Here is a 19,217-nt window from a genome sequence, read left to right on the forward strand (position 1 = left end):
CAACTGCAAAATTGAACCTAAGAAAGTGCCCTGAGCGCAGCTTAGCTGCCCAAAGAAAGAAAGAATTGGAAGGTTTGAAAAATTAGAAGAGATGCAAGATAGAGGAAGTTGGTCACAGAAAAATCTGTCATCCTGAGGAGAGAATGCAGAGAGACTGGGTCAGGACTGATCTCGCAGAGACTACGAACTTTCGAGAATTGATGAAAGGCACCAATCCCTAAAATCAAGCAGCTCCAGAAAGCCCAGAGGGAAAATAGAAGTCAGTCAGTCTGCAGCGAGACCCATCCCAGTGCAGTTGGAACCTGTTTGTTGTTGTTCACGCCATTCGCCATTGGGTCAGCTCTGCCTTCTGGTGGCTCCGGGTGTGTGGAGTGGAACTGCGCCACAAGGTGTTCAAGATGGGACCCTTTGCAAGCAAGTCACCCGATTCGTCTCGCGAGAAGTCTCGAGGTGGGTTCCAAGTGTCCACCTCTTGGTCACTAGCGGGGCCCTTTACCGTTTGTACCTCCCGGTGACGCCCAGGTGCCAAACACCAGAGACAACGACAAGATCTGAAAAGCCAAGGGAAAAGGGGAAACCAATTACCTGTAAAACCATGACTTTTTAAATGTACTGTCTTCTCAACAGCATCGGTGAACTCCAGAAGACAGATGGGTATCTTCAATATGCTGAGAGGGAAGGGAAAAAAAAAACCAAAAGCACGTACACAGGTCACGTATGAAGAATCAGATAACAGAATGTCTTCAGGTGGTGGTGGTGGCTTTTTAAAAAAAAATTCAACAGCATTGGAACTGGAAGATAGTCAAATTCCCTAGGGGAAAGTAATTTTCCAAGCTTCACTTCTATGCCTAGACTGTCCACTGTAAGTTTAGAGCAAAGACATTTGCAGCCATGGAAGAATTCAAGGAGTTAACCTCTTATGCCCCCTCCCCCCCCCCCGCCCCACCAGGCTCCTTGAGAAAGTAGCCTCCACCCCAAGGAAGTAATTTGAAAGGGAATGATGGGATCTCCAGACAGACAAACACCAAGTACTCCCAGAGGATGGGCAGGCAGGGTCACCCAGGCTCGGAGGGAGGGGGTAACTCTGAGTGCACTGAATGGAAGACCTGGCTTTGGGAATGCATGCATAGGAGGCTCGGACAAGTGGGATTTTTTTGGGGGGGGGGTGTCTTGTTTTTTCCTTATTTAAAATAAATTTTGTTGCAGAAAGATTGAAAACCTGACTCGTAGTGCCCCTATCTAAGGTTTCTGAGGCTGTCAGTCTTTACAGAAAGAGACAGCCTCATCCTTTTACCCACGGAGCAGCTGGTGGCTTTGAACTGCCAACTTACGACTTAGTTGCCCAACTCCAATACAATTTCCATTTTAACCAGTTGTAAGTGTCCAACTCAGTGGCATTAATAATATTCACCACATTGTGCAACCATTACTATCTAGCTCCAAAACTGTTTTATTGTCCAAACACGCCAGAATGCGCCTCTGCCCCTTTTCAGGGGGCTCCTGATGACAACCATAACTGTGATCTCTGTCCGTTAGTCTAATGTAACTTTTTCAGATCATTGGATGATTCCACATGTGCCCCCTGTGGCTGATTTCTTTCCTTTGGTACCAGGAGAAACACAGAAAGGCTGGTGCCTGGGCCCTCCAGAGAGAGAAACCTATTCTAAAGCCACTGTAGTTAGCAGTGACTTTAGGTGTGATTCAGTACACAGAGCACCAATTCATTCTTCCATCCACTTTAGAAGGTGCAGTACAATGGCATTTGGGACGGTCACCAAGTCGGGTGGTCATCAGTTCGATCCAGCTGTGCACTCTGGGTTGCCCTCCCGCGCCCCCCCCCCTACTGCGGAGTCAGGCTAAGAGCCACTTGCGACACTGGGGGTGGGGTGTCGTTTTATTAAAAAACATCTCACATCAGTAGTATGCACCACATGCAACGTTAAAATATAGCTAAATGCTTATAGGTTGTGGTTCCAACCCCCAAAGATAAGGCGACAGAATGATGCTAGAAAAGGCAATAACAAGCAACACTTTTAAGAGGAATCCAACTCACTCCATCACTGTTGGGGGGCAGGGGGAAAGAAGCATACAGGAAGTGGAGGGGGCTCCCGTGTTCACATAGCCCCCACCCCGAGCGGCCTCGTCTGGCCACTTCAGACCATTGGCATCTCTCTGCCAACGATCACGGAGGTGCAACTCCTAGGATGCAAGTCGCCATTTTCGAGGCCTTGGGGCCCCTCCCAGCGGCTCCCAACATGGGTCAGGCCACGCCCCACTCCAGAACCTTCCTTGAGAGGAAATCCCAAGCGGGGGCGCGCACGTCGAGCGTAGATAAATCCGGGTAACCTCGGGGCGCACGTGGACTGCGCCTGCGCCCGGGCCCGCGCCCTGGGCTTACGTGCAGCTACATCCGGCTAGGCGGCATTTTCCGTGAGGCAGCGTGACGAGCGGCAGCATGGCTGAGGGCAGCTCCTCGAGGGCCGAGAACCCCGTCCCTGACGCTGAGACGCTGCAGGTCCTGCGCGATATGGCCAACCGCCTGCGCATCCGCGCCATCCGCGCCACCTGCGCGGGGTGAGTGGGCACGCGGGAGCACCGCGGGGAGGCCCACCTGGCCCCTAGCTTCGGGCTGGGACTCTGAGGTGGGGGTGGGGAGGCCGGGCTCCGGCAGGTCCCGCGCGCCTCGCCTTTGGGTGAGGGGGTGCCAGTACCTGGTCCGCACGTCCAGGACTCAAAACACTGCTCTTATCGTGGCCAGAGGGGGGTGTCGCAGTACCCCCTCCAGGAGATTGGGGCGGGGGGGCGGGGGGGGGAGCATTGACTGACCTACCGCCCGCCCGCAGCCACCCCACTTCGAGCAGCAGCGCAGCCGAGATCACGTCGGTGCTGTTATTCCACACCATGCGCTACCTGCAGGATGACCCGGAGAACCCCGACAACGACCGCCTCATCCTCTCCAAGGTCGGGCACTAGGCCATCCCAAGCCCTTGGGACGGCGGAGGGGTGGCGGAGGGGGGTGGTGGCAGGTCGGGGCCAGGCAGAAAGCGGGCTTTCTGGGGAAAGCAGACCCGGATCTCAAAATGGTTCCTTGAACCTCAGGGGGGAGTGGGGGAGGGGCAGAGAGTGGGGGAGGGGCAGGGCGGAATCTCAGTCACGGCCTCTCCCAACACCTTTGGCGTGTGCAAAAAAGTATAATGTGTGTGTGTGTACATGTCTTGTGAAAGAGGAACCCTGGTGGGACCTGTAGTTACGCACTTGGGGCTGCAGTCCACCATGTTGGGAGTTCAAAACCGCCAGCATCTCTGAGGAGAAAACTTTGTGCTCAGCCAAGTCTCAGAAAGGGGTAGGAGTCAGCATCGACGCCCTCATTTTATTAGGGCTCGTACAGCTCATCACAATCCATACATGCAACCATTGTGCAGTTGGGCATATTGTGTGCGTGGCAGTGTGTACTGCATCATGGGGGGGGTGTTTGAACCTGTGGGGACTTACTGTGGGAGGGTGTATAATAGTGGGGGGGGTATTTGGACATGTGTGGACTTATTATGGGAGGGTATGTAATAGTGGGGGGATTGGGGGGTTTCTAACATGTGGGAACTTACTGTGGGTATAATAGTGGGGGGTTGTGTGGGGGTTGGGCCTATGGGGACTTACTGTGGGAGGGTGTATAATAGTGGGGGGCTAGGGGGGAGTGTGCATGGGTGGGGACTTACTGTGGGAGTATGTATAATAGTGGGTTGTATGGGGGGTGTTTGGATGTGTGGGGACTTATTGTGGGAGAGTATATAATGGGGTGGGGGGGGTTAACGTGTGGAGACTCACTGAGTGTGTAATAGTGGGGGGAGTTTGAATGTGTGGGGACTTACTGTAGTAATTTGTGTAATAGTGGGGGATTGTGTTGTGTGTGGGGGAGAGTATATGGGTGAATTGTGAGTATGGGGTTGTGTTGAGGTGGGAGTGTGTGCCCCTTTTCAGAAAAAATAGCCCATCAATTAAAAATGTGAACGCTATCCCATGATCTTCGGTACAGTGTAGGACTCTGCTTCTGCAGGTTCCTGGATCCTTCCAGTGTCCCTCAGGGGAAAGGTATCATCTCCCACTTTGGACAACACTGGCCTAGAGGAATGAATGGTGTTACCTTGTGTGTGTGTGTGTGTGTGTGCGTGTGTGTGTGTGTGTGTGTGTGTGTATGGAGGGGTTTGCTAAGTGGTTTAAGTTGGATGTAAAAAGGATTATGTGTTCTGTAGATCCCTCACCTAATTCACAAAGTCTGTTTTACAGGCTGCCAACCTTGGAAACCCAGTGGGCACTTCTGCTCTGTCCTATCAGGATGTTGAGCTGGACTCACTGGCAAACAGTGGGGTTGGTTTTTGGAGTCAGAAAAGGTGTAAGAGCAGCACAATAAGCTTCCATATCGCTGTCACCTGGATTCACTCATTGCCATGACCCCGAAAGCCAACCCCACTGCTGATCAGCGAGTACGACTCTAGATGTCCCCTCTGGGCACTGGAGCAGGAGCCTGGGCTTTCAAATAGAAGTCCCCAAGGTGCTTGAAAGCAGAAAGACCCCAACTGTGTCTAGGTCACCTGGTGGCATCAGTCAGTGGTCTTGGGTGGCAGGATTGGTGGGTACAGGCCCAGTTGGCAGGCCTGGCCAGGAGAGCCTGGAGTTGACACAAACCAGGGGACTATGGGTTGGGGGAGGGCTGTTCTAGCACTGAGCCTCCCCCCTTAATTGTGAGCACCTGTCAGCTTGTTGCAGGCCAGCCTCCAGGCAGCAATCTGCAGACAGCCCCCCTGTACCTCTCCACTAGAGGCAAACAGGTTGGTCAGAGGCCAGGCTCCTGCCCCACTGTCCTGAGGGGACACCCCAGGGGGAGGGAGGTGGTCAGAGACAGAGCTAGTGAAGCAGGAAGCTTCTAAAGGAAGGGGGAGTGAGGAGCCACTCAGCTCTAGGGCAGGCGCCAAGGGGCTAGCCGACCTGGGAGGAGTTGAGAGGAGGAAGCCGGAGGGAGAGAGCCCCAAGGGTAATGAGGCCTGGCCCAGTACCGGTGATGGTTGCAAACATGGCCAGATCTTTGCTTAGGTGGGTTTGACATCTCCATGGTGTGGACAGACATGGAGACACAGAAGTACTAGTGGACAGGCAGGCCACTTGAGGGGCTCAGTAGTTAGGATCAGTGCAAGGGACAAATCCCTAGGGCACTAGTTGGTGAAGACTGCCTCCAGTTGAGAGGGGACCAGGTACACATGTGGGGTCAGAGGCACACATACACAGGCCCTGGGTAGGCTGCATGGGGTCTAGCACTGCCCTGGCTTTGTCAATAACTGCCGCTCTGCATAGTCTCTGGAGCTAAGAGCACGGGGTGGGCAGGGGTCTGGCCGGCAGCATAGTCGAGGGCAGCCTTTTGGGTTTCTCTCTCCTGCAGAGACTGCCGTTCATGGATATGGTGCCTGGCTGGCTGGAGCAAGGACTCAGCGCTGCATGTGGCATGGCTTATATGGGCAAGTACTTTGACAAGGCCAGGTAAGTGCTCGCCTAGAAGTCACTGACTGCCCCCAAGGAAGTTTCATTCCATTTGGGAAGACTGCTGCCCAGTCCTCAGTGCTGTGGCTTCCGCATCTCCAAGGCTGCTGGCGTTTTTCTCCAGCCCTTCTTATTGGGTGTCTGCAGGGACTAGAGGAGAGCCTTGGCCCCACCCCCTGGAGACCACAGGAAAATCCTTGAGAAATGGCCCATCAAAAAAGCAAACACACCCATGCAGCTGTGACACTAGGAATAGTCCGCTTCTACTGCGCGAGGGCTGCTTAGCTAGTTTCGACCTTTGCTGCCGGCAGCACCTTGGGTTCATGACACATACACTGGATCTAGAATGAGCTTTGGGTGGTTGTGTGCTTTTCAGAAACCTGACACTATTGCCAAATTTTTCAGTTACATGGCCCCTTATGTGATTGCAATCCACTGAAGCTTTGGATTAAATGAGTCCTTCACTGGGAAAGGTGTCGATTCTCAGTCCCACCCCATGAAAGCCTCTAGGCTCCCTAAAGGCAGAACTGTTCTGTGGGTGGACCGTGGGATCGGGTAGGTAGTGTGCAGGGCAGTTCAAAACCCAGAGGGGTAAGCCGTGAGCGCTGGTGGTCTTGCCCACAACTGTGTGTGCGTGACTGCAGAGCCTGCTATATAAACTTTCTTCCCATGCCATTTGTGTTATCAGATCCCAGAGTAGCAACAGAAAGAACTAGGAATTCCTTAAATGCCCAACTTGACACAGTTGTGGGCTGTCAGGTAGAAAAACCTCCCCGAGGTGACATCAGCCATACCTCCCTCAGCCTGTCTCTGCTTCCCTCTGAGATTTCTGTTCCCATGGGCCAGTGCGCCCCGAGTCAGGTCCTCACCTCTCTTGGCTTACTCCAGCTACCGGGTCTACTGCCTGATGGGAATCAGCGAGGCCTCAGAAGGTTATGTCTGGGAGGCCTTGGCCTTTGCCTCCCACTACAACTTGGATAACCTTGTGGTCATCTTTGATGTCAACCGCTTGGGGCCGAGCAGCGCCCTGCCATTGGAGCAATGCACAGCTGTCTACAAAATGCGTTGTGAGGCCTTTGGGTAAGCATCTCTCTCTCTCTCTCTCTCTCTCTCTCTCTCTCTCTCTCTCTCTCTCTCCCTCCCTCCCTCCCTCCTTCTATGGCCCACCCCTTCAGCTCCTGTAACTCTGTCTCCCCTGGTCAACAGGTGGAACACTTACATGGTGGATGGACATGACGTGGAGGCGCTGTGCCAGGCGTTTTGGCAAGCAACTCAAGTGAAGAACAAGCCCACGGCTGTGGTGGCCAAGACCTTCAAGAGTCGAGGGATTCCAAGTAAACCAGAGTTTCTGTCTGGCCATGTGCACAGGGGTTGGGGGACACAGCACTCTGCTTACTGAGTGAACAGTAGCCATGCCTGTCCATGCACCAGATCTCAGCCTGTCCAAGTCACTCAGAGCACTTAGACTGATGGTGCAGAGAGGGCCCATGGTCCCACACTGCTGGGCAGAGGGCAATCTGAGACTGTTTCCTAGCAGTCAGATAACGGAGGGCTTGGGGAGGGCGGGTGTTTGCAAGACTTGAAGCAAGAAAAGAGTTGCTTGTGGAGATAATACCTCCATGATGTCGTATGTGCCAGTCAGGGAGGGCAGGAGCTGTTAGTAGGCCCAGTTGGTATGAAGTGGACACAGCAGTAAGTTTGAGATGGCTGTGGAAGAGCCACTTGGAGGCCTCGACTGCAAATCTTTTCAATGTCAGTGTTTTACACTAAGCCAATGCTTCCACTTCCTAAAGTCCTTCTGTGGTTCAGTGCAGACCCAGGCTGTCAGGACTCGCTCCTGTCATCCTGGGAACCAGGTCAAGAGCTGGAACTCTGACTTCATTTCCCCAAGCCTCCCCCTGATGCATTCAAGTGTTTCTGCCCAACGTCTTCTGAAGAGACAGCCGGGCATATCTCTTGGTCAAAATTGCAGTTAGAACAAAGGCTTCCCTGGGACCAGTGGCAACGGGTTTGCAAATGCTGCCATGCTGAGTTGACAGTTCAGCAGAACGGTACTCAATGGATCATTGCCGTTTTGCCAGATCATTCTGAGCTGAGAGAGCTCATGCTGGAATTGCATCTCATGCCATGGTGGCCGGGATGGTCTTGGCCATGCTCCTCAGGCTGCAGCTGGGACCCCTGCTCTCGAGCCTAACCCCGGAGTCATTGTCCAGGCTTAAGATTGCCTGCCCCTTGGCACCAGCTGTATGTATTTGACACCATACCTTAAATGGCTCCCAGCTGGCTCGTAGCCAACCTCTGTTCACCTGACGCCCCTGAGAAAATGGTCTTGCTCTAGTATGCCCCGTTCAGTAAACTCGGGGCCCTGGTGGTATCGTGTCACATGTCAAGCTGTAATCTGTAAGGTCAGCAGTTCAAAACCACCAGCTGCTTCAGAGGAGAAAGGTGGGGCTGGGCTTTCTACTCCAATAAAGAGTCCCAGTCTCAGAAACCCACAGGGGCCAGTTACCATGCCCTGTAGGGTTGCTGTCCTCGGCATCGACTTGATAGCAGTAGGCGTTTGCTTGGGGCGTGCACCTGGATATCACTGCTTTCAGCCTTTCCCTTGCCCCTCCCGCCCCCAATCCACACACAACCTGAGTGTCATCAGAGCGGATAGATTCTGCCTCTGAACTGTAGGTCAGAACTGCTCACTCCATCACATCTCTGCCCCCTCAAGCCCTGGCCTGGCCCCCTGCAGCCTGACTGCCCACAGTCTCCAGAAGTTTCCCATCTTGCTTTGGATACAACAGAACCCTTTTATCAAGCCCACAGACGTTTCCCCTTGCCTTCCTGCTCTCTCTTCCCATCTGCTACATGTACAGCAGTACCCCAGTCCCGCTGCAGCAGCATCAGCCACCCCTGAGGCCCAGGTAGCACGAAGCTGACCGAGGTTCCTTCTGTTGCAGACATTGAGAGTTTGGAAAACTGGCACGGGAAGCCAATGCCAAAAGAGCGAGTGGAGGCAATTATCGAGCTGATTGAGAGCCAGATAGAGACCAACCAGGACCTGGTGCCCAAGCCCCCAGTGGCAGACTCGCCTCGCTTCAACATCGAGGAGGTGATCGTGACTATACCTCCCGCTTACAAAGTTGGCGACAAGGTAGGCCCTGAGAAATGGGTGATGGCATAAACTCTGCCCGCAATCTACAGCTTTGTTCCTGGCTTTCCTTCCTACTGGTGGCCGCAGGTGAGGAAAAAGGAGTATATGGTTAATAAGTAGTAATGAGTGACTTGGCGTCTCTTTTATGATCTATCAGTTCTGAACATGAATCCAGTGAGACACGACCCCTGCCTACAGCCTTTGAGGCTCCCACGCTCATGTTGCTAGCCTGCCTCCTAATCGATCACAGCCCTGTGATGGAGGGAAACGTTCTGACCCTTCTTGCGGGTGGGGGTGGAGTGGCGTTTTGAGTGTGGCTGCTTTTTCCTTAGCCTCGTAAGGTGGGCAAAGTTACAGCAAGCCTTCCAAAGGAAATTCCTTAGCTTTACTCGACAAAAAAGAAACACTAGAAATAAAGGAATTTGGCACTCCAGAAATTAATCCCACATTGGGCCCCTTTTCAAAGGGCACTTTAATGATAACTTGTGACCACCGTACATGTTCATGACCTTGGAACTAACAGGGCAACACCCAGGACTTTCTGCAGACTTTTCTCTGACTGTTAAAGTGGGGAACAGTCCTGGAGAGACAGCACTGGCTCTCTGGAACTAGAAGGCTGTGGTGACACCACCACCCCCCCCCCCTGTCCCCGCTGTTCCCCTGGTGTGTCCAGGGGCCTGGACTTCCTCATCTGTTCCTGGGTTCTGAGGTATGGTAGGCAGTGGGTGTGCAAGAAAGGCAGGCTGCTGTCACTGTGGTCACATTGGGGCCAGGGAAGGGGGAGAGTACTGAATGCTATCTTTTTAAACATTACAAAGCCACATAAGAGTATAAATCTATTTTCGCATGCAAACTTTTAAAAGGTACTATTATATATTGGTGTACAGTATCAGGTAGTGTATTTTGAGAAATTATTACAAACCATATTTATAAAAGGCGGAGGAATTATGAGGACTGCGGGTTGATTTCTGTTACTATTAAAGCATGTGCCCTTTATGAATAGGAAAACAAAAGAAGTCCATCCAATGCTCATTAAAACCAAAAGGCTGCATCTGCTTACAAAACACCCTATGTGCTAGTTCTCGGAAGTGCTAGCTCGGCTGCTCCAGGTGTTCGAAACCACAGCTATATTGAGTGAGCCATTAGAAAGGGGACACTGCCCCAGATGTCGAGGAAACCCCACAAAGGAGAAAGGCGAACACAACTCTGCTCAATGGTGTGGGAGGCCTAGCAGGGAAGAAGTGTTGTCTGTGCTCAGCTCCCAGAGGTCAGAAAACCAAAGTCGGTCTGTTACGTGAGGATGCTGTTAAAGAGCTCTGTCTCCCAAGTTCCAGGCTTACTCGGTGACAAGAGCAGCTTATTTTTAACTTTCAAGGGACTAGTGATTCCTAAACCGTTTCAAACTTTCCCAAATAAGGAGAAAACCCAAAGCCTTAGAAATCATCTGGGGCGTCTGAGCCTGACAAAGGGAGAGAGCTAGAGAGCAGCCTCACTTTGAAACAGGACTGCTCAGAAGCCTAATAAAACCGCAGTTTATCTCAGTGCCGCCGGCATGCAAGTCAGGGATTAGCTGACTCAGCACAGTCCCCATGAGTGACCAGAAGACCCTTCAACTGGAGGACACTGGGTCATGTGACCCACCATCTGGTCATGAAGGAAGCAGGATTAATCACAAAAGCCAGTCTTCATTCCTAGTTTGTCAAAAGGCTGGTGAGGTCTCCCTCATCTCAATGCTCACTCGAGGTCTAGCTAGCTGCAACCTGCTTCGTGCCAAAAGGTCAGGGCCTTCTCAGTGAAAGCTGTAGAAGTGCTAGCCAACACGGTTCAACTGGAGGGGAGACTCCCTGTTGGTAAGGGAGGCAAAGCCAATAGGTAGCGTTTATAGGTAATACTCAGGAACCAGCTGGACATGGTTCGGAATGAAACAGTACAGTAAGACCGCTTATACCAAAAGTGACACAAAGATAACGAGCCGCAGCTACTTAGCACATGACCCGGAGAGTTGCTCCCTTTTGGGGCTCCCATACAAATTCAATGCAGCAACTGAGAACTCCCTGAGATCTGGTCAGATTACACCCCCCCCCCGAAGTCCTTAAGAGACTGGATGCGCTGCCGCCTGGCAGATAGTTTGTCGGGGGTCAGATCACTTAGCAGTCCTTGGTGCCCCAGTGGAGGTTAGCAGTAATTTACTAATGCACTTTCTTCCCCAAGGCAGCTGGCACTTTGTAAAGCACAGCCATGGCAGGAAACTCCAATGGGCTCTTCTCTTTTCCAGGTGACCACTAGGAAAGCCTACGGCCTGGCTCTGGCCAAACTGGGCCACGTGAACAACAGAGTGGTTGCACTCGACGGCGATGCCAAGAACTCCACCTGCTCGGTGATCTTCCAGAAAGAGCACCCGGAGCGTTTCGTTGAGTGCTTTGTTGCGGAACAGAACATGGTGAGTGAGCTGGACACCCACCTCCCAGCATTCCCAGTTTCCATCCCACCTGGGAAAGCAGAAGACAAGTCTCCAGGGAAGAAGGGGACAGGGCAGAGTTTGAGCCTGGATAGTGGCCTAGTGAATGAAGCAGTGCGCTGAGACCAGCCTGTGTGGGAAATAGTCACTTCTGGGGCCAGGAGTACTTGCCTGTCCAGGGAGCCAGGGCAGGGAGAGGTTTGCTAAGAATTGCACAGGCCACCTCAAAGCTGTGGCACTTCATCTAGACTGTTGTGGGCCTCAGCCTGGAGGTGTCTAAAAGTGTGTGAGCCCAGGCCTCCTGCATCACTCAGTACCTCCAGGTGGCCCTGCTCCAGCCAGGCCCAGTCCAGTCTCAGGGCCTACCACTGAACAGATGAGCAGATGGCAGTCACTAGAGCTGTGGCCTGGGATAAATCTGGCCCTTCCCAGAGCCTTAGTTGCCCCAGGAGTAAAGTTAATGTGGGAATCTCTCTCTCGATTTCTCTCTCGCTTTCTCCCCTCCTTTCTGCCCTTTCCCTTATACTCATGCCCACTCAGGAGTGTACACACGCGCGCGCGCACACTCACGCACACATACACCTACCTTCCAAGATAAGCACTCGCGGGAAGCATCAATCAGATAACAGCCTCAGGTGTCTGTCTAAAAAAGACCCACACAGATGTCAAGCAGACAGGCACTGTGGAGAATCGAGAGGCCAGGGACTGAGCTGGCTCCTGAGCAGGCGGGAAATGGCTCACAGTGGGGTAGGTTCACAAGGGCACCCACAGGCCTTGTTGTGAGCACTAGAAACCCTTACTCCTTGCACACCCCCATGGACGGACACCTCTCTCCTACGAGGTCCTTCCCTCCTTATTGAAAGCCCTTACTCCGCCAAGTCTCTGCGGAGTGAACTGTTTCTCCCTCATCAGCAAGGGACGGGGATGGGGTGCCATCCAGTCTGTACCCTCATCCAGTGTACACCTGGGTCCAGCTTGGGAGGTGAATGGGCAAGGAGGGCGTCGATGCCCAGACAATACCCTGTTTGGTTGTGATGGATCTGATGTGTCCGTCCTCGTCCTCTGCCCCAGCAGCTCCAGCCAGCCAGCCCCCCCCCCCAGTGCTCTTGGCCCAGATGCAAGTGCGAGAGTGTGCTCTTGCATGCCCAGTGACCAGTGGGAGCCCAGCCCCAGGCGAAGTGCAAAAGGGGATTCCAGTAAGGCAACTGCAGTGAATTCTAGGTAGCATTTTGTAAAGAATGTTTTTATATAGGAAATGTGGTAGGTTAGCCACGAAAATGCTTCCAATCCAGTTGATCTTACCCACTCAAAGGGCATATGCTTCTTTATGGTCGGTCAGTCCTGTGGTTACATCATGGCCGTAGACCCACAAATGTCAGCACACACCTGTTCACACACAACATGCTTTGCCCCCTCCCCTTCCCATCACCCCAGTGAGATAGCTTCCAGGAGGCATGGGCCAGCAGGCTGCTCTGACCACCAGAGACATTTTATTTGAAATGGGTATTTCTTCAGAGGTATTTAAAATAAGGAGATTGTGCTAACAATCCACATTTTTTTTTTTTTGCTGCCTCATGAAAAACAGAACGGTCTGGCCGGCCTGGCCCTGACGGGGCCGCCCTGTAATCCGTGAGGTTGGTCATAACCAGTTTTTCTGCTGGTCTCATTAAGCAGTTTGCGTTCTTTGTGGAAGAACATGTACCTTGTAATGTCCTGATTTGCTCCATTCCTCTTCACTTTAAGAGCTTGGTATCTCAGTGGCTTATTCATTGGACTGCTAACCCCCAGGTCAGCAGTTCAAATACACCGGGTACTCCTCGGGAAAAAGGTGAGGCTGTCTGCTGCCGTGAAGACTCCCAACCTTGGAAACATGGGCAGCTTAGCCCCGCCCTTTCAGGTTGCTGTGAGTCAGAGTGGGCCCAGTGGCAGTAAGTTTTTCACCTTCCACCTACCCCTGAGAGCTGGGGTCACACAGCTGGGAGGCAGGTGAGCAGAGACAGAAGAAAGGGAGTTGGCCAGGGCCACTTTTGAGGCTCATCCCTGTCCGGAGCGGGCGTGGGAGCAGTCCCTCGGCGCTGGCCGAGAAGAGCTCGTTTCACTGAGGCTCCTGTTCTGTTCTTTCCAAACCGCTTCCGAGCATCGCCCTTTCCTCTGGATGGGGCTGTGTCTTAAGGGCTAGACAGTACTTCTAGGTTCTGGGGAAGCGCTCGTGGAGAGCCATTCTCCTAGGAAGTACTCAGGTTATGGGCATGTCGTGCAATTCCCAGTTAAAAGATACAAGTCACAGAATGGTGTTTCGTGAAAAATTGCTTGAAAAAAAGTTAGTTGCACAGAGCTGCCGAATGGTCCACTAGATTCTCTTTCAATTGTTGAAGGAAATCATTGGCGACCACCTGGTACTCCAGTCATTGGAGCAGAAGACTTTCTTAGCACTGCGGGGGCCATTGCAAACGCCCTCGGTGTGGCCTCAGGAGGCTTTGTATTCCAGGCAGTGTGTCAGGGACCAGACCAGCCGGGGGCCCGTGAGTGGGCCTTTCAGGGGCTAGGTTACAGAAAGGTGTTCAGGGGCCTGGCAGGAAGGCTGACCACAGTGCCTTTCTCTGCCAGATGGTTGCAGACCCCAGGCCCTATGGAGCCAGGGACCATGGCCTTGGCCTGCTGGCATCTTTGAGTGTGGCATTCCAGGGGCTAGTGAGGACCAATGATGGAACTGTGAGGCCAATATATAACAGCAGACAACCAAACACCCTGCCATCGAGTCCAGTCTGACTCACAGGACGGTAGAACTTGACTGGAGTCAAGAGCTGCATCTTTCTCCTGTGGGACGACTGGTAGATTCGAATTGCTGACCTTGTGGCTAGCAGCCTGAGCCATCACCCACTGTGCCACCAGGGCTCCTGATGCCAACTCATGGCGTCCCAGTGTAGGGTTTCTGAATCCGTTGAGTGTTCATGGGAGCAGACTCGCAGCCTCTTCTTAGCTCTGAAGAGTGGCTGATAGAGTGGTACTCCTGTGGTACTGGACATGGTGTCCTGGAGAGGGTGTGGTGCTGAGAGGCCGGATGAGGTGGAAGGGGGGGGGGGTGAGGCAGCTGCTTGCACTTGGGGGCTCAGAGGTAGGCATGGGAGTGCAGGAGGAGGAGGCTGAGCCAGCAATGGAGGATAGGACACCAACTGCACACAGCTCTTTCCTCAGGTTTCTGGGAAGGGGAACATAGATGGGGGTGATCTCTGGAGGATGCCAGTGTGCTGACAAAGCAGGGGTGGGAGGGTTCAGATGGAGGCTATGAGAACCTATTGGAATGGTGTTAGAATAACCCAACAGGAAGGAGCGGTAGTGAGGGCATTAAGATATCTTTTACTCCATGTTCTTTGTGTTGTAGGTCGGCGTGGCCCTGGGCTGTGCCATACGTGGGCGAGCCATCACCTTTGCCAGCACCTTTGCCGCCTTTTGGACCCGAGCCTTTGATCAGATCCGGATGGGTGCCATCTCAGAAACCAATGTCACCCTTGTGGGCTCCCACTGCGGCGTGTCTGTGGGTACGCATGCAAGCGGGGAAAGGCTGCCGTGGGCCTTGAAGACTTAGATCAGAAAGTCCTGTTGGCCTAAGGGAAGCAAGAATGCTGGCTGGACAGAAGAGTCTGCTTAAAGCAGCCCCTGTGGAGCCGGGAAGACGGGGATGGGGTGGGTGGTTTGCTGGAGAAAAGGGGTCCTCAGGGAGCCAGGAGCCAGGATGATGATGCTGAGGCAGACTAGCTCCACCCCACAAGTGCCTGCCTGTCTCCATGAGAGGGAGGTCAGGGCCAGATGGGGATTGGGGAAGTCCTGGGTGAAAGGAGGTGCGGACTCCTCACTTTGTGGTGTGGCAGCGTTTCAGAGGGGCTGAGGAGGAGCCAGCACATGAAGAGACCTGGCTCTAGGTTCCTCCTGGACACTTGCCAGGGTGCAGAGATGGGACAGGTGTCCTCGGCCAGCCGCTGTGTACTGTGACAGTTCCCCTGCCCCTGAGGAAAGCTACGTCACCTCGGGGTACACCAGGAATGATGTTCTCACGCACTCTCCACCCTGTGACAGCAGCCATTCAGGCTTCCTCAGCATATCTGATCATCTGCAGGCTGAGGCGGGCTGGCTCGGGGGGAGTCCGGGGCTGCAGCAGATGGGCCTCCGGGTGGGACAGTGTGGAGTGTTCACCTCTAGGTGGAAAGTGAATGAGGAGAGGTGCTGGGCATTTGTTTCAAATTAAGTCGCACTAGACACACACATGTTACTCCCAGGTGGGGCTTCTCCCCTCCCCCCAGGGCCCAGGTGTTGGGGGTCTGTGTCCTGGGTGGGTGGCAGTGGGGGAGGGTCCACTGTCTTAGGCTTTCCGGTTTTGTGTGGTGTTTGCTCAGGGGAGGATGTGCCCTTGAAGATGGCCCTGGAGGACCTCGCCATGTTCCGAGTCATTCCCAACTGCACAATTTTCTATCCAAGTGACGCCATCTCCACAGAACATGCTGTTTATCTGGCCGCCAACATCAAGGTGCGTTTGACAATAGAACCCGCACAGCTAGTCGTACAGACAGAATAGCCTGAGCACGGTCATCATGTAACAGGTCGGGGGGGCTGAGCCCTGAACAAGAAGCAGAGGGGTGGGGGGCTGGGAGCTAGAAACTGCCACGAACCCACTGGCTGCCTGCTGTCGTGGAGGTGCATCCTGACTGGAGCCTATCTGCACCTTTCCCGGGGGCTTCCAAACAAAGGCCACCACTACCACCCCACCCCTGTACTGTGTCCACGTCCCCACACAAGTGACTGACCATAGACACAGGATGTATCAGGCCAGTTTACTGTCTAAGCTTTTCCTCACATTCTCAATGGAACACACACAGATCAACCTCGTAAGTGCCGGTGAGCTGGAATGGGGGCCTTAGGGACATTCTCTTTGACCTTTTTAATCGAAGATTGAGCAGTCCTGAGCCCTTGGTTGGCGGTTAGGGATTAGAAATGAATTTTTCTGCTTGCTATTGCTCCCCCAGGGCATGTGCTACATCCGCACCAGCTACCCAGAGACCGCAGTGATTTATTCCTCTGAAGAGCGCTTTGAGGTCGGCCAGGCCAAGGTAGGGACCGGCCACCACCCACAGGTCACCCCCAGAAAACAGGAACCAAACACTTCTCTTTGCCACAAACTCCTTGCGGGGAACTTATTAAACTCTGCTAGTAATAAGCAAAAGGCTGGCGAGTTGCTCAGTTAGCCCTGCCTTTGAGTTGACTGCCTCCCAGAGAACCTAGGTGGAGGGTAGTCCTGCCCCTGTGGCTTTCCCACACTGGAACTCTTGACGGCCTCTTCTTTGGCGAGCTCACTGACGACCCAGTGTGTTCTCAGCAATGGGGCTTCCAAGTGGCTCTCAGAAGAGGCACAGACCACCAGGCTGGCAGGTGCCCTTGGCCCTCTCCTGAGCTAGCTTTTCCACCCCGTGGCCTCGCTCCGAAGTGGGCCCGAGGGTGCATGTTTCTTCAGGGAGGGTCCCTGTGGGTGCCAGGTCAGAAACAGAGCCTTCCCTGTGAGCACACAAGTCAGCCAGGGGCAACAGCCGGAGCCTGCTCTTTGATCCTTGCTTGGAAATCCAAGGGGCCTGGGGACATTTGACCAGTTGGAGGCGTCCATGGGCCCTGCAAAGGATGGGCTTGTAAGACTTCTGGGGTGGGCACTGGGGCCAGCGTGGTGCCAGAAGCCACTTGGATGTGTTCTCATACTTGACTTTTCTTCTTGGTTGCTCTCACAGGTTGTTCGCCAGAGCGCTGACGACAAGGTCACAGTCATTGGAGCCGGGGTGACACTGCACGAGGCCTTAGAGGCTGCTGATGAGCTTTCCAAGGAAGGTCGGTTGATGACTGTGGCTCCCAAATCGGGGAGGGAGGGGGCTGGGCCTCCCCAGTTTCAGGGTTCCCTTCCCCTGGGTTCTTGTTACCCGCGGTGGCTTAGGAACCCTAGGCTCTTGCTCCCCAGGAATTGCCATCCGTGTCATCGACCTGTTCACCATCAAACCCCTGGATGTAGCCACCATCATCTCCAGCGCGCATGAGACTGGTGGCCACATAATCACCGTGGAGGACCACTACAAAGAAGGTGAGTACAGGCTCAGGGTGGCTTTCCCTGGGTTGCAGATATGCCATTGCCTTCTGTCCCCCCACCCTGCTGGAACACCTCTGGAAAAGTGATCTGCATAGTTATTGACTGGGGGATCTCACAGCCCCTAGAACAGGTCCCCTGGTCAGCAGTTTATTTTGAATCTTTGGAGCTAGTGCCCTGCAGGCAAGAGAACCCCCACAATGTACCTGGGAAGGATGGACACGCTCACACCCACAGTTTCCACCCCCATCCCCAGGCTGTCCTCTCCCACAGCGGGAGATGGAGTCACCTGAGGCAGAATGTGCCCAAGGGAGGTCTGGAGGGACTCGGTGCCCAGCATGTTGCTCATGGGTACTCGCTCTGCCTACCACCACCCCAGCCCAGGCAACCAGAAGGAAAGCCATCAGCACAGGGTCCCTAAGTATAAGTCGGGGAGCATGTTGTCTGTGCAGAGTGTGCTGTGTAACCTCGTCGGCTGTGAGTGGCATTTACCACTCTGGGATCCCTGACAGCTGTAGGTGAGAGTGGGGAGGATAGGGAGCCGCAGTCTCCTCAGTCCCCCGGCCAGTCTGAGAGTGACAGTCTGTGTGAACAATCTTGAACAGCAAGGGCACAGTGCTCTGTATCTGGCATTAAGGTCAATGGGCACCCCCAGAGCAGTCCTGATGGCTCTCCTACTTTCCCAGGTGGCATTGGGGAAGCCATCTGTGCTGCTGTCTCTATGGAGCCTGGCATTCTGGTCTACCAGCTGGCAGTGTCAGGAATCCCTTGCAGCGGGTCACCCAGCAAGCTACTGGACAAGTTCGGGATCAATGCCCGCTGCATCGTAGCAACCGTGCACAGCATCATCATGAACCAGAGCTTCTGAGTCAGGCCACGAGTGGCTCAGCTGCCAGGGCCCTTGGGTGCTGGCATCTTTATACTACATTCAAGTTTGTTGTTAGAAATCTAGCTTAAAAAAAAGAAATCTAGCTTAATCATACAGTTTAAAGCAAATCTGATGGATGATACCCTAATAACATTCCTAACCCAGAAATTCAAGGGAGCTGCCTCTGTGCTCATCCACGACTGGGGACCATGTTAAAGTCAGAGAATAGTAATTAAGACCACCCCTGTCCCAGCTGCAGCCTTTATCTCACAACCCTGTACCTGCAGTTTCCAGGGGAGGTTGCTTTAGAGTGTCTTCTGTTGTTTGTTGTCATCTCCCCTGTTAGGACACCCTGTGCTGCTTGTGGTGACTCCTCTGTAAGAGATGATAACTCAGCTAATCTCAGTCCCCATGTGCCAAACCCCAGCCCTTGGCATTCATTTATAAAGCTTCACAAAGGCAGTTGTCTGGTGTCAGTTTCTTTCTCATTTAACCCTATGGAAGAAAGGTTTCTTCTAAGCTTGCAGCCCCTTGATCCTCTCCAACAGTAGACAAGGGGGGGAGTTTAGAAGGGGGCGGGCAGCTAGCCTGCCCTGCTGCCCTGCAAAGGGTGGCTTTGGAAAGCCTACACAGAAGCTAGCAGCTGACCACTGGGACCCCAGAAAGTGAACATCTTGGGTTCTGTGTGTGTACACAAGGCCCTCATCAAGTGGTTGTCAAAACCAGCTGCTCATTCACTGTCTAGAAAGCCTGCTAAACTCACTAACTGCTGATCTCGCTTTAAGCAGCCTTGTATATGACTCAACACCCCAAGGGCTCCTTAGATGAGCTACTAGAGATCAAGAAGCCTGCTTGGGCAGCAGACGGCCTCGTTTTCTGAGCTGGTTTTCTTCGTGAAACAAAAGGAGTTAGAATTTCTTTGTGAAAATGAGACAGTTGAGCTATGCCCATTGTCTACATTTTAGAAGGTTCAAATGAGCAGACTCCCCCCCCCCATCTCACAATGATGGGGTTTCCTTGTAATGTCAGGTCTCGACTTTGACATCGCGTACCCATTCAGAGTGTCATTGAGTGGTTATCCTAGAATAACAGCGAGAGATGTGCAACT

At 53.4% G+C, this 19,217-nt stretch overlaps 1 protein-coding gene across 1 annotated transcript; it reads left to right on the forward strand.

Moving 5' to 3' along the window:
• Positions 1 to 2,455: 2,455 nt before the first annotated feature.
• TKTL1 (transketolase like 1) lies at positions 2,456 to 18,542 on the forward strand. Its single transcript, XM_075538720.1, has 13 exons — positions 2,456 to 2,574; positions 2,844 to 2,961; positions 5,429 to 5,526; positions 6,415 to 6,606; positions 6,733 to 6,860; positions 8,475 to 8,668; positions 10,944 to 11,108; positions 14,509 to 14,665; positions 15,518 to 15,648; positions 16,145 to 16,228; positions 16,895 to 16,991; positions 17,119 to 17,238; positions 17,928 to 18,542. The coding sequence occupies exons 1-13, from the start codon at positions 2,456 to 2,458 to the stop codon at positions 18,107 to 18,109; spliced, it is 1,785 nt and encodes a 594-aa protein (XP_075394835.1). The 3' UTR covers positions 18,110 to 18,542.
• The last annotated feature ends 675 nt before the right edge of the window (positions 18,543 to 19,217 follow it).

This window comes from Tenrec ecaudatus, chromosome X (assembly GCF_050624435.1).
Source record: "Tenrec ecaudatus isolate mTenEca1 chromosome X, mTenEca1.hap1, whole genome shotgun sequence".
NCBI lineage: Eukaryota > Metazoa > Chordata > Mammalia > Afrosoricida > Tenrecidae > Tenrec > Tenrec ecaudatus.